At 36.7% G+C, this 12,809-nt stretch overlaps 1 protein-coding gene across 4 annotated transcripts; it reads right to left on the reverse strand.

Annotated features, from left to right (window-relative positions):
- Positions 1-2,015: 2,015 nt before the first annotated feature.
- LOC101168287 lies at positions 2,016-4,886 on the reverse strand. Of its 4 annotated transcripts, none has more exons than XM_023956252.1 (7): positions 4,818-4,883; positions 4,649-4,727; positions 3,181-3,300; positions 3,041-3,103; positions 2,789-2,959; positions 2,496-2,697; positions 2,016-2,409 (listed from the first exon to the last, which is right to left on the reverse strand). In XM_023956252.1, exons 1-7 carry the CDS (start codon positions 4,823-4,825, stop codon positions 2,237-2,239), a joined length of 816 nt encoding a protein of 271 aa, XP_023812020.1. In that variant the 5' UTR covers positions 4,826-4,883; the 3' UTR covers positions 2,016-2,236. The 4 variants fall into 4 exon arrangements, with proteins under 4 accessions (XP_023812020.1, XP_023812019.1, XP_023812021.1 ...); XM_023956254.1 differs by having other exon boundaries at positions 2,273-2,409; positions 2,789-2,821; positions 2,895-2,959; positions 4,649-4,886; XM_023956251.1 differs by having other exon boundaries at positions 2,017-2,409; positions 4,649-4,886.
- Between the last annotated feature and the right edge of the window lie 7,923 nt (positions 4,887-12,809).

Raw genomic sequence — 12,809 nt, forward strand, 5'->3', positions numbered from 1 at the left:
ATTGACATGTTATCCATTCCATGACAAAGGTGGATAAAGGTGGAAAGATTTCATGTAATCCATGGACACCAGTGAAGATCACAAATCATTGAAGAAAAAAGGTTCAGAGCACTGTCTAGTGGGTCTAGATGACCCAACTCCCAGTGTTAAAGTGCCAAGGATAGCACAAGGGTTACGGCTGTCTTACTGCTACTGCAATACTCCAGGTTGTTAAAACAAGTTTATAGGATCCCAAGAGGAACCACCCAGCAAGTGAAACATTATGTTTCATTACATCTATTTAACAAAGAGGGGAATTAGGCCATATAATGAGCAAATTTTGCAAAAATACAGTATGTTGGTATGTAAAGACTTAAATATATCCAAAAAACCTTTAAATCCGAAGAACAGCCACTATCAGGTGGGGTTTTAATGTGATTAGATACATATTTTTAAAAAGTGTTATAAAATCTATAATATTTTATCAGAATTATTAATAATGTCATAAAATCTGTTATTTGGAGCATTATTATGCAGATTGTTTTGCAACATTTCTGACCAATTGTCCCACATTACTGCAAATAATTTTAGTGAGGAAATTAAGAATTTCAAACTAAGAAAATAATCAAGCATACTATATTATTATTACTTTTTATTTGAAATGTGCAAATTTAAAGTTATGACCATTTTTGTTTTGTTCTTCCATTTTAAAAGTAGAAAAGAGTTATATATCAAAAAGGTCCACCTCTTTGTTTGTTTTGTTTAGGAGCTGCTGTTGTATAGACTGTTTAGCGCTATAAAGTATAATGGCTTGTGGATTTCCAAGAGGATTTACAACCCATCCCTAAACCGCTCTGGTCTAAATGAGATATACAAAGGCTTTTTGGCTGGGCTGGCTAGCCTGACGTAAACACTATCGACTCAAATACATTTTCTGGGTAATTAATAATTTTAAGTCAAATGTTAGAAACTATGTTTGACTCATTAGATGAGAAGTGCATGGATGTAATTAAAAAAAACTAAAAACAGAACTTAGCTGCCAGGAGACAAATAAGTGGGAAAAACTCTGAAATAACAGCTTTTGGAGGTAATGAAAGTTTGATCTATTACGCTAATTACCTCAAGCATATGAGATTAATCCACTGTTTGACAAACATTTTTCAAACTTCAACACTTATTGTGTAAATGAGGAACAATGCAGATTAAGTTTAAAATAAGATGCATTTGTTACAAATTCTGGCAGAAACATAACACAGGGGTGTAAGGCGATGAAAATTTATATCATACACTGCTAGTTTATGAGTGGGCTGTAACATTCTAGCTGAAGCTTTATGTCTTAACTTAACTGTAAAGCTTTTTAATGCATTCTGATGGTGTTCCTGCTCTTACTATAATAAAAAAGAGAAAGAAAGAAAAAAAATGAAAAATCAAAGTAGGATTCTAAACCACAGAGTCTGTCAAAAACCTCAATTATTTTGTCTATAGAGTCCAATGAGAAAAAATTGTGTGTGGAGGTCAAGTCAAAACTATACATTTTTCTACAGGGAATAATAAAAAGCCACCTCAGCTTAAAGCAGTTATCAATTGTCATTCATCCAAAGCTGCTCTAAAAGGCTTATATATATGTTCCCAAACACTTCAATACCTATAATCACTTTAGGATTTTTTTGTATTGCTCAAACAAAGCAAAGGATTGGAGGGTAAAAGGATCCAATGAATCCTGAAGCTCTAACTGTAATTTAAGAAATGTTTTGATTTTTTTGTTTGTTTTTCTGGCTCATCTACTCTGGAATTCACCTTCATGCAGTTCCTTTTTGTTTTTACACATAAAGACGTAGGAGTCAAAGTAGGTTTTAAAGACAACTTATAAGCATTGGTGAAACCAGGACTGAACTGCTGGTCAGCATTATGAATGTACATATGAACTACAAGATAAACGTTTTTCATCGTTTTTGAAGGGTTCAACAAAGTGGGTAAATAAAACAAATAATGACAATAATATTAAATAACTACCTATAAATGTGTAACTTTAACCTAATAAAAATGTAGTCCATGTTTGAATTAAAAAAGCTTTGGAGGGAAAAGAAACAGCAAATACAGTATTTGCATTTTGAGCCGTCATGCAAATACTTTGCAAAACAGCACATCCATACCTTCATAAAACAACGTGTTTTGTCTTAACTAGAAAAAGCCCAGAGAGGAAGCCTTGCTGAAGCATGCTTCACAACAGTACAGATGGAAAGTAAAGCCAAACCTTTTACAGCACATTTACAGAATGTGTATTTGCCCATACCTTGTGTATGATGAGACAGAAGAGAATTACAATGAAAAGCAGCCCTCCAGAGATTGATGCGATGATGAAGCCAAGCTTGAAAAAATCTCTGACTGGTCTTCTGTGAGAGGCTCTGACAAAGTTCCTACTGTAACTCTCTGAAAATATGGGACACATCATCTGTGATCAAAAAGGACATTTGCTGAATTTGTTGCAGATTTTCACAATGTATTGAGTTTCCCACCTGTAAAATAATGTGAAGATGACTCAAAGGGCGGCTCTGTGGTAGATCCAAAACTTTCTGTGTATTCCTGTTCACATCTCCAGTCAACAGGTGAGTCGCTGGTCGTAACCAGTTCCCAGTATATGGCCAACACCTCTGAAGCTTTCTGAAGTGCTTCTGAAGGAGACCCTTTGTGGAGGACCTCAAAGCTCTCTGGCTTACTCTGCGGGACATCCCGTTAAAATGGGTGTTAAAATGTTTATGAAAAAAATCAAGTCTGGCAAATGATATCTCCGCCAATTAGAAATACTAACCTCAACCTCTTCATTAATCTGTGGCACGCATTTCTGAGAATAAATGTTGAGGATGAGAGCTCTTAAAGACTGCACATAGCCATCATTTACAGAACCTCGTTTATACTTGAAGTTGGTTGTTAGCAGCTCCAAGATCCAGGGCAAGGCAGCCTTCACAAAACAACATTTGCTCTGTAGATAAAACACAGTAAGCGCTGATAGACAATTTCACTTTAATTGAAAACATACCAGGCAAACCTATTTTAACCTTACCAAACTTCTCCTCTCTGTGAATGTGTAGGTTATTGAGCAACCACTGCTCAACTGGTTATCCATCTGCAGAAATGACAACAGAAGTAATCTCAGCTGGAGGAATGGAGATCTGATCAGTCTGATGTTGTTTTTACACCTACCAACTGCTTGACTGTCAGCAGGTGCTCCCTAGTGATTGAGTGTCTGCATGGACCAGGCACCTCAGCCATTACCAGCGGGAAGCTCAGGAATATAAGCATATACAGACACTTCACCTGCAACTGACACCGGATGAAAAGACATTATTTTCATACCAGCTAAGTCCATGCAACCAGTGCGCTCTTGACTCAAACGACACGCTGGCAGCCCACAAACTGATATTTCATACCATTTAATTCAATTAGGAAAAATTAAAAATTACCTTAATTGCCGCAAAAAAATTAAGACTGATGTTATCTTCAGACCATTTGTCAACCCAGATTCTGTCACAACTGCCCTTGTCCAGCATTAAAAATCACAAAAACGTTCACTTATAATGCTGTTAAAAATATTTTCACACCAGAAAAACGAAATTTGCCAACTTTAGACACATTTCAGTATTGATGAAGCCAAAGGGAAAAGTCAAAAAGGAAAAAAGAGAAAAGAAAAAAGCTTCTATCCTGCACTGCTCGGGAGAATCTGTTTTGTAAAAGCAAAAGTCCAGCACTGCACATGGTTGTAAGAAACACACCAGCTTTTTTCCTTTAGTGCTAAGTTTCAGTCACAGTCAAATAGTGCCCTCTGGCATTTATAGAAAGTAACATGCACACTCCTCCTTAAACTCACAATATCTGCTTCCAAGCACCCTTTGACAACCATAAAAATCCACAGAAACTTATTGTTAACAAATGGCTATGGCAATTTGTTCTTTCAGCATTTGAGGGTAGTGAAGGTACATGTCCCATTTATTCGTTGCACGAAGCGAGAGCCTCATGCAAAGTAGACAAAAAGACAAAAGTTAAAGCATTGCAAACAAAAAACCTTATTTATGCACCAAAACAAGATGTCTTGGGTTTTGTTTAACTTCCGTTATGTATTTAGAAGAGGGATAAGTGAAAGCGGATGGCACAAGAACAACTATCTCAATTCATATTGTGTGTTTCTGTTTCTTTGCTGCATGGTTTTACTGGTCCGTAAAAATGAAATAAAACCAATATCCATTTTGTGAACGATGACTGCAAAAGGAACAGAAAAAAAAGAAGAGAATTCTGATGCCATCAAAGATTTTGCATGAACATAAACGCACAATTTTATTCTGCATGCTTTCAAAGAGACATAGTACAGTACATTTTTCCAGAGAAAGACAAGCCGCTACAGCCGACCATTACTGGGAACCCACTTATTATTAAATCAATGTAATCTAATAAAACTATTGATTGAACTGGTATCTGACAAATGGTGGCGCACATGATACAAATATCACATGAGCTGTTTTTGCCATGCTTTCAATATCTGTATTTAGGTCATCCAACTGCAAAATCAAGAAGAAAACTTGCTGGAACAATCAGGCTGCCGTCCTTTCTCACACGCATTCAGTGCTGCAGTGTTGAATATCTCTTGGTCATTCTTCTACAAAAGACGCTCACCTACCTTAGCTTTGCTGTGACTCAGGTTTGACACAAGGATGGTCATCTGGTAAGTGTTTGATGATGGAAAACACCAACTTCCTCTGTCACACACATTGAAGCAAAGAAATATTTTATATATATATCCACTTCCACTCCACAGAAAGGAATTTGTTGTTAAGTAAGTTTGACACTTTGTCATGTGGCGTGTTCTTCGATGCACTGCTTCATGTGCTCCTCCTTCTTTCAGCGAGTTCAAACTGAGACTGAGGGAGTTCAATCTGTTTCAGCTGACATGCAATCCTTTCAAAGACCTCCCATCTCTCTAGGTTTGACAAGAAATACTATCTTGGTCTCTAGAGATCTTTTCAACAGTTTAGTGGTTTTATACATATATTGATGGCTTTCACATGGATCATCTATAAAAATTACCAAAAACAGGACTAAAAGACAATGTATAAACTTCAAGTGAATGCTCACATCTGCTTTTGCTTTTGAACCCCTACGCCTAAAAAAAACATAAAAGAACTAACATGCACTTTGTTACTAAGCATAGGTAAAAAATCCAGCAATGCAGTGGGTTTTCATGATACAGTAGCTAGTTGCATGAAAGGAACAAAATCATTGAAAAGAAAAAGTACATTTACAGTTGCATTGTGGTCACACAGCTTTTTGCCAAGACTCTTACTTTTTTTTTTCTCCAAAAAACAGTCAGCATGTGTTTTGGATGAACTGTTAGCAGCTTATACCTTCCTTTCTTGACCGCAGAGTCTTATTTTGTGTAGAAAGATTAAAATAAGGCATTAAATTAGGACTTCACTGTCATGCTACATTGACATGGGTCAATTGTCATGCAAAGTAGCTTCCTGCGTAATTGCATAAGGAACTGACATGTCAGAAAACTTTTTGTGTGTTCAAGGGTAAATCATGTTTATTGGCAGCTGTAATTGTATTTTTTCGGCTGTTTCAACCATGCTGGTATTAAAACATTCAGCTTTCTCTGATGGGGGCTTTTACTTTGCTTTGCTCACTTTTAATAACTTTAAATAAAAAACAAAAAAGCTTGCAACTATTAAAAACAGATCCTTCAAATCAAATCAACACATGTTTCCCTTGAATGGTAATTCAGGTTTTTATTAATAGGGGGGGACTTTTCCCTGTTGCTCAGTTTAATAGTTTTTGCATGTACTTACCTTATGACAACACTTAAGCCCCCAAATGGATGTCACTTGTCTTAAATACAAAATGTTTTAGCCCTCAGTTTTTCCTTTTACTTCTACATTCATCTTTGTTAAAAACAAAATATTAAACTAATTCATTTACTAATACTAATTAGACTGGTTATTTAAGTAATCAGTCTGGTTTCCTTTAACTACTTTAATGTATCCAATGTAGAAAATTGGAAATTTACAGAAATCAAACAAGAGCTGACATCAGCAGATCTGTGTAATTAAACGCTGTGATAAAAAAAAGCACTGTAACACAATCAATCTAAAGAAGTAACATGCACCACTGATACAGAGAACCCATTTTGCATAGATATTGTTTCTCCACACTGACTTTATTTTGTTTTCCAAATTATTTTGTGTCCTATAATTATGACATACACAACCTGTTAGAATAACAGAAAATTTGAACTGTTTGCATTTTAAATGAACAACAATTCTATTTAATGCTTTCCTTAGGTCCCTTTTTCCCCCCCATTCATGGGTATTTTTATTTCCCCCAAGATTTACTTCCTGTTTCTAGTCTGTTGATTGGATTTCTTTCTCATCTATTCTCTGGCTGTAAAAAAGGGTTATTAATCATTTTAGGTTTATAAAAACATTTCATCAGATCATTTATTTTCATTTTTTAGCACTTTCCTATGTGATCTTGAATTGAAATAGAGCAAACTATCATATTTATGATCAACAGAGTTAAATATGATGTAGCTGCAGACAGAGCTAAAGTCATGTGTGAAATGAACAACATGAGACCCAGAGCTCAGCACTGTGGGGTGCCAGAAAAGACTTTTAAACTGCCACTTTGTTCCCTCTCTGATGCATCTTTATTCCGCCACATGTGCTGTGTAAATTACCCCATTTTGGAATGGTGCAGGGTTTCGTAACATTTCTGTGGTTCACCCAGTTGCTGCAATATGTAACGCATGCTGTAGGATTCGTTTTTTTTATGTGCTTATCACTGACAATCAAGAACTAGAATTTTATTTAATAATTTCTTTGTCTTGCTGTATGGGAGCCGGTTTAGCTCGTGCTGGTTTGCGGCGCCTTCCGTCCGTGACACCAGGGTTCGACTCCGGGCTGCTCCCTGTTCCCTTCTCTACCTCTGTGCCGGTTCCAAGCCCGGTTTGAGAAGGTTGCGTCAGGAAGGGCATCCGGCGTAAAACATTGCCAAGTTTACCATGCGACTTGTTCGCTGTGGCGACCCCTGATGGGAGAAGCCGAAAGAGGAAGAATTTCTTTGTCTTGCTGTGTTTGTAGCCAAAAACAAAAAAATCGCGGAAGCGTCATAAAATAAAACAGTTTGAAAACCGAATGTTCTTTGGTTTGGGATTCATATTAATTTCAATTGTTTCAAAGCTGATAAACACCCCAATAAACAATTTAAAAGAAAAATAGATAAAATCATTTGGACCAGACATGATCTCATCTGTTTCACCTGTTTGGTTGTTATTTTGTCTTTGAGGTCACTGTGTAAATTGACATTAGAAGAGAGGAAGTGGATTGAAGGTCCTCAGCTAAGTGTAAATTATGCAACAGATACTATGTGCGTATGTGGCTGGTGTCCACACACTTGGAAAGTACCGGTATGTATATGTCAGCGCAATCATGCTTTTGTCTGTCCTGCAGACGTAAAACGTCAAACATCTGTCCTAATGTTTGTCCCACAAGGTAACATGTACTGCATACATTTTACACAACAGAATATCCATTAAATACCAATTTACTTGATGTCATCAAGCAAAACTCCCACAAGAATGTTAAAAGCTTTGTCTGTGCCAGTACATTGTTCGAGCTTTGAATGTTGTTTATGTGTAACAGTTAGTACAATTGGACGGTGCTTGTTCATTTAAAGGTGACAGTGTTTCTATGTCAAATTTCTACAAACATCCTTTTTAAAAGTTGGTAGCACATGCAAAAATTTGTCTGGTAAAGAAAACAACGATGGGAGGTTGTCTTTAACACTAGAGATGTCGCAGTGGATACCCTAAAAAACATACACTATGACGTACAGTAACCAAACTGTTCATGCAATCAAAGAGAAACAGCTGATTTTGAAGGTGAGAAAAGAATATCATATTGGCTTTACACTTTACAAACGTGCAGTGTTGAATAAAGACACATAGGCAATTTTTCCTGCAACAGAATCAGCCGGTGTATATTAATTGTGGATAAGAAAGCACAGAGTTTCATATAAGGGCAAGGCTTTTCTCTGCTTTAGAATCCTCTGGAATCACATCAACATGGTTGAAGAGTTAGGATAGTTGAAAGAATGTCAACACTGCAGCTAAAGCTCCATTGTTAAATAATTAAATAACAAGGAGCGAATATTTTATGGTCCCCGACATAAGTTTTGAATATTTTGGTTAAAAGCAAATGTTTGCACTTGCATTTCAAGCCCTTAGTCAGGGTATTTTCCATTGGATTAGATTGACTGTGTAGATTGTTATAATATACTTCCACAAAATGTCACAGTCTGAAGCTACGGACACAGAGCATGTGACGCTTGCTTAAGAATGTGCTAAACACGGGTTATTGAACACGCTTTTAGCTCAAGGTGTTCACACTGGACAAGCAGTGTGAACACTTCTTTTTCTTTTTCTACTGTTGACCCAACACATGTCTGCCACCTGCAGTTGCAACAGGCTTGGTGCAAAATGTCAAAGCGATACAAATTTTCTCCAAGCTTTTTTTCCTCACAGCTCTATTCCGATATATGAAAGACTTGGTGTCGTATACCATAATTCCGGTTGGGCACAAACCACAATTACTCATTTCTACTCCGTGGTCCATTTTCAAACGGTTGGCACTCCTGTGAATTTTTGGAGATGTCATCCATTGATCATGCATTTTGAACATAGAGCCTGAAAACATAGAGCCTGAAAACATATGGTAACATTTGTTTGGGCGACAGTGGCTCAGGTGGTTGAGCGGGTTGTCAAATGATCGAAGGGTTGGGGGTTCGATCCCCGCTCCCACCAGCTAAAAATGTTGTTGTGTCCTTGGGCAAGACACTTCACCCTCCTTGCCTCCAGTGTGGCTCCACTGGTGTGTGAATGCACATGAATGATCCCGGTGATGGTCAGAGGGGCCGTAGGCGCGAACTGGCAGCCACGCCTCTGTCAGCCTGCCCCAGGGCAGCTGTGGCTACAACCGTAGCTTACCATCACCAAGTATGAATGAGGAGTGAATGAATAATGGACACAATGTAAGCGCTTTGGGTGTCTTGAAAAGCGCAGATAAATCCAATCCATTATTATTATTATTATTATTATTATTTTAGAAACTTGCATAGACAACGTGTGAAAGCGAGAATTTTGACTGTTGAAGCCCAAAATGCGTGTTTACATAGGCTTTTCATTGGAGGTGGGTGCTTGAACGCGCAATGCATAGATTGCAATCTTGATTTTTTTTTTTAGATTATACAGATTATTCAGATCCCGCTTTCAACTTGTAGGGTCGTGGACTTCAAATAACCTTACTTCTGACTTGGAAGAGTGGTTGTCATAAAAATTTCGACTCTGACCGATTCTGACTAATCACTGCTTAGATATGGTTTCATCATCAACCTCCATATTGCAAAACTAAATTTACTTAATTTTTTTGCAGCTGGAAGTACTGCTGAGGCATTTTCTGTGACGTCACATTCACTCGGTCCACTTGTCTTATGCAGTCAATGCTCATAACCAATGAAGCAGTGTTGCAGCTCTTTAATAACTAATGTAGCATTTAGCTGCTTCCTTGGCTTCAATAAGAAAGATTGTCTTCCCCTTAAGCCCCTTCCCACCAGCCAAATAAACCAACATCTTTCTCAACTTGAAAAACCATCTTATGTCTCACTTTTCATTTTCACACCCCAGTAAATTATGCTCCAAGCCAAGAAATCGATGCAATCCTAATCTACAGTCCCAGTGTTCAACATCTTTTTTAGAATTATAAAACTTAAAGTTTTACAATTAGTTAGTTTAAAAACTAGAATCTAATATGCTTGATTTATACATTTGTCTTTAGCTAGAGGTCAGTGTTGATGATCCCTTTGTTTTTCATATATAAAGGAATATTAACATAATTGAATCTTCAAACCCAACAAAACAAAACCCAGGACAAAAGCTTTGTCAGGACGCCCTTCGATTTGTCCTTTAAGACTTTCTTGTGCCTCACTGTGCTGCAAAAAAAATCATTTAGTGAGCGCCTTATATTTCATTCCTTCATTTGCTCTAGAGGGAGAACGAGTGCTGTTTGATAGGGCAAAGTGGATCAGCGGCACAGCATCTGTGTGACTGCAGAGACAATATGCACTGCAGTGGGCTTGTAATCACTTGGGATGTAAGTATAGAAAAGTGTATAATTTTGTGGCATTTTTCTGATGGTGGAGGAGGACATTTATAAAGATAATTAAGCTGAAATATGCATTTCTGAGTATTTCTTTATGAAAATGTTTGTGAATCAGGAGCTGAAAGAAATGCAACATGGAGCTTATTTCAAAAATGGAAAGTACGCTTAGCAGCTCACAAGTACCCTGTTCCAAGCTCTCAGCAATGGGGAGAGGAAGGGGGCAAATTTTTGATGAACTACTCCCAGTCTGCAGAAACCGGGGGTAATGTGTAAAAAAAAGAAGAAAAAGAAATAAAAGGATAAAGAATAATGGATTACTTTCTAAATCACTTTTGTGTGGTGACCTCCTGTGAACAGCTCCTAAACAATACCATGAACAACAGCCAGTTTGAGAGAACCATTACAATGCTAACTGTGAACAAATTGAGGTTCACTCCTTTTGTCAAAGTGGTAAATGGAATGTTGTGGTAGGCCTACAGCAGGTTAACTACATCATTCAAAGAGCAAAACAAACTTTGCCCAAATGCATGTCATAATTACGTCAAAATCTGTTTTCTCTTTACTGCTTAAATGAGTCATGTTAAACTAAATGAAAGCTAAGGACTTTAACAATAATGCAGAATGTCGTTTGATCTCCAGAACCTTTTTTTTCCCCAAACCAAAGTCTTCACAGTAGGGGGGGGGGGTGTGCTGGGATGAATTATTTCATTCTTCCATTCTATGTTTTGTGTCTTCAACAGCAGGGAAAAAAACCCAAAAAATCAAATCAAGGCAAAAAAACAAAAAAGAATGTTGAGGAAGAATAAACACAGCTAATGAGATTTTCTAACCACAAACTCGTTTTTGAAGTTGAATCCTAAAATAAACAAACTGCTTTACATAAAATGTGGCAGCAATCAAAGTTTGCATCATTTTCTTAGAGATTCTGCTTACCTTCAAAAGCTTCTCATTTGAGTTTGGATGCCATAAATGACTGATTTACTAATATGTTTGAGGTGTGATTAACCCTTATTACATTGCTTAAAAAAACCATTTTATATGATCACCTAAACAAGTAATCATCAGACCCAAAAATCGAATGACTTTTTCAAAAAAGACTGAGATGGTACATTCCATACACAAATACCCTTATCTTCAAACGTTTTTTTGTATAAACATTTATTATTTTAAAATGTTCCCTGTGTCCACTACCATGTCCATAAATGAAGTGACACATGCACAAAAGAAGAAAAAGGCATGAAGGGTTAAGGAGGGTCAAGGTAACAGTGGGGGATCTTCAGTCAAAGATGACCTAAAGAGTGAATTAGAGAAAGGCCATGTCTCAGGAGGTTCAAGTTCCTGTTCCTGAAAAAAGTGATTATGAACATTTGGAAATGGGTTCTTCGCATAACTCATGTCTTGTTTCACACAAACAACTGAAGGATTGAGATGATATCATGGAGACATGTGCAAAACTTTAAAGTTGAGTGGCTATAGATCTGTGTGCCTACCTTTGAGTTTGAATACAAGGTAAATTAAAGGTGTGAAAGAGACTGAAAATGCAGAATGAATAATAAAAAAAAGAAATCTTGTTTTTGTTAATGAGTTAAAATAACGTCATAACTGAATAAAAATTAGTAATGAAACAATGAAGCCATCTTGCTTGTCTCTAATTGGGATGTAATTTAATTCTGCTTATTAAAAAATTGCTAGGCTTATGTGTACACATTCCCAAATTCTTTTGGACTAAAACTAAAAGGTGCTTTTTATTTTCTTCTTATTTTAAAGAATTAAAGGTCTGCCATAAAAAAAGAAAATGTTTCAAGCCTATTCTTCATTTCTAGGAATTCATAAATGCTTCAAATTAAAAGGGTCATTTAAATGTTTGAATGGCTTTGGAATGAGTACAACAAAGTAAAAGCACATTAGATACATAAAAAGGGCAGTATACATAAATACCTTGAAGATGAAGCAAGAACTGGAGGGGGAAACAGCATGGCTATAATCTGTTAAAAAAAGTAAAAATAAAAAAAAAGATGCACCTTATTAGCTACAGTTAGTTCAAGGAAAAACCTGGGAGGGAATAAAAAAATGCACCTATTTAGAGATGTGGAGCCAAGTCTAAATAAATGAAATTCTGGTTGTTAGGTGTTGGTGGGGGGGTTGTTTGTAGCCAGAAGAGGGAGATTAAGCCCAAAAAAACAAATGGCACAACAAGGCCTGTTGTGTTTGTATTAACAGCTACACCAAAAATTTAATAGACGATAAATTTCTGTGGTGCTTAGCATCCTGCTGTGTGGCTTTGAAAGAGATTTAGGAAGATAGAGGGTTTAAATCGGGTAAACAGAGCTTAACAGGAAAAAGCTCATGTTGGAATACTGACAATGGCATGCAAATGCTTGTATCCAAAGCAAAATTACTTTAACTACGAGATGAGTAAAGGGGCTAATACGTGACCTTTCAGAAGTAGGAGGGGAAAATATTAGAAGTTGAGCAAATCAGGGAAAACACATGGAAAATTAAATTCTATTAGATTTGATGTTTGCCTTAGAGTCATAATAAAGTTATAAAGAAAAAAGCCCAAAATGAACATAACATAATGCAATAAACAAAACAGCAAGTTAAAAATAGCTGATCACGTGGCTGCAC

Source organism: Oryzias latipes, chromosome 7 (assembly GCF_002234675.1).
Source record: "Oryzias latipes chromosome 7, ASM223467v1".
NCBI lineage: Eukaryota > Metazoa > Chordata > Actinopteri > Beloniformes > Adrianichthyidae > Oryzias > Oryzias latipes.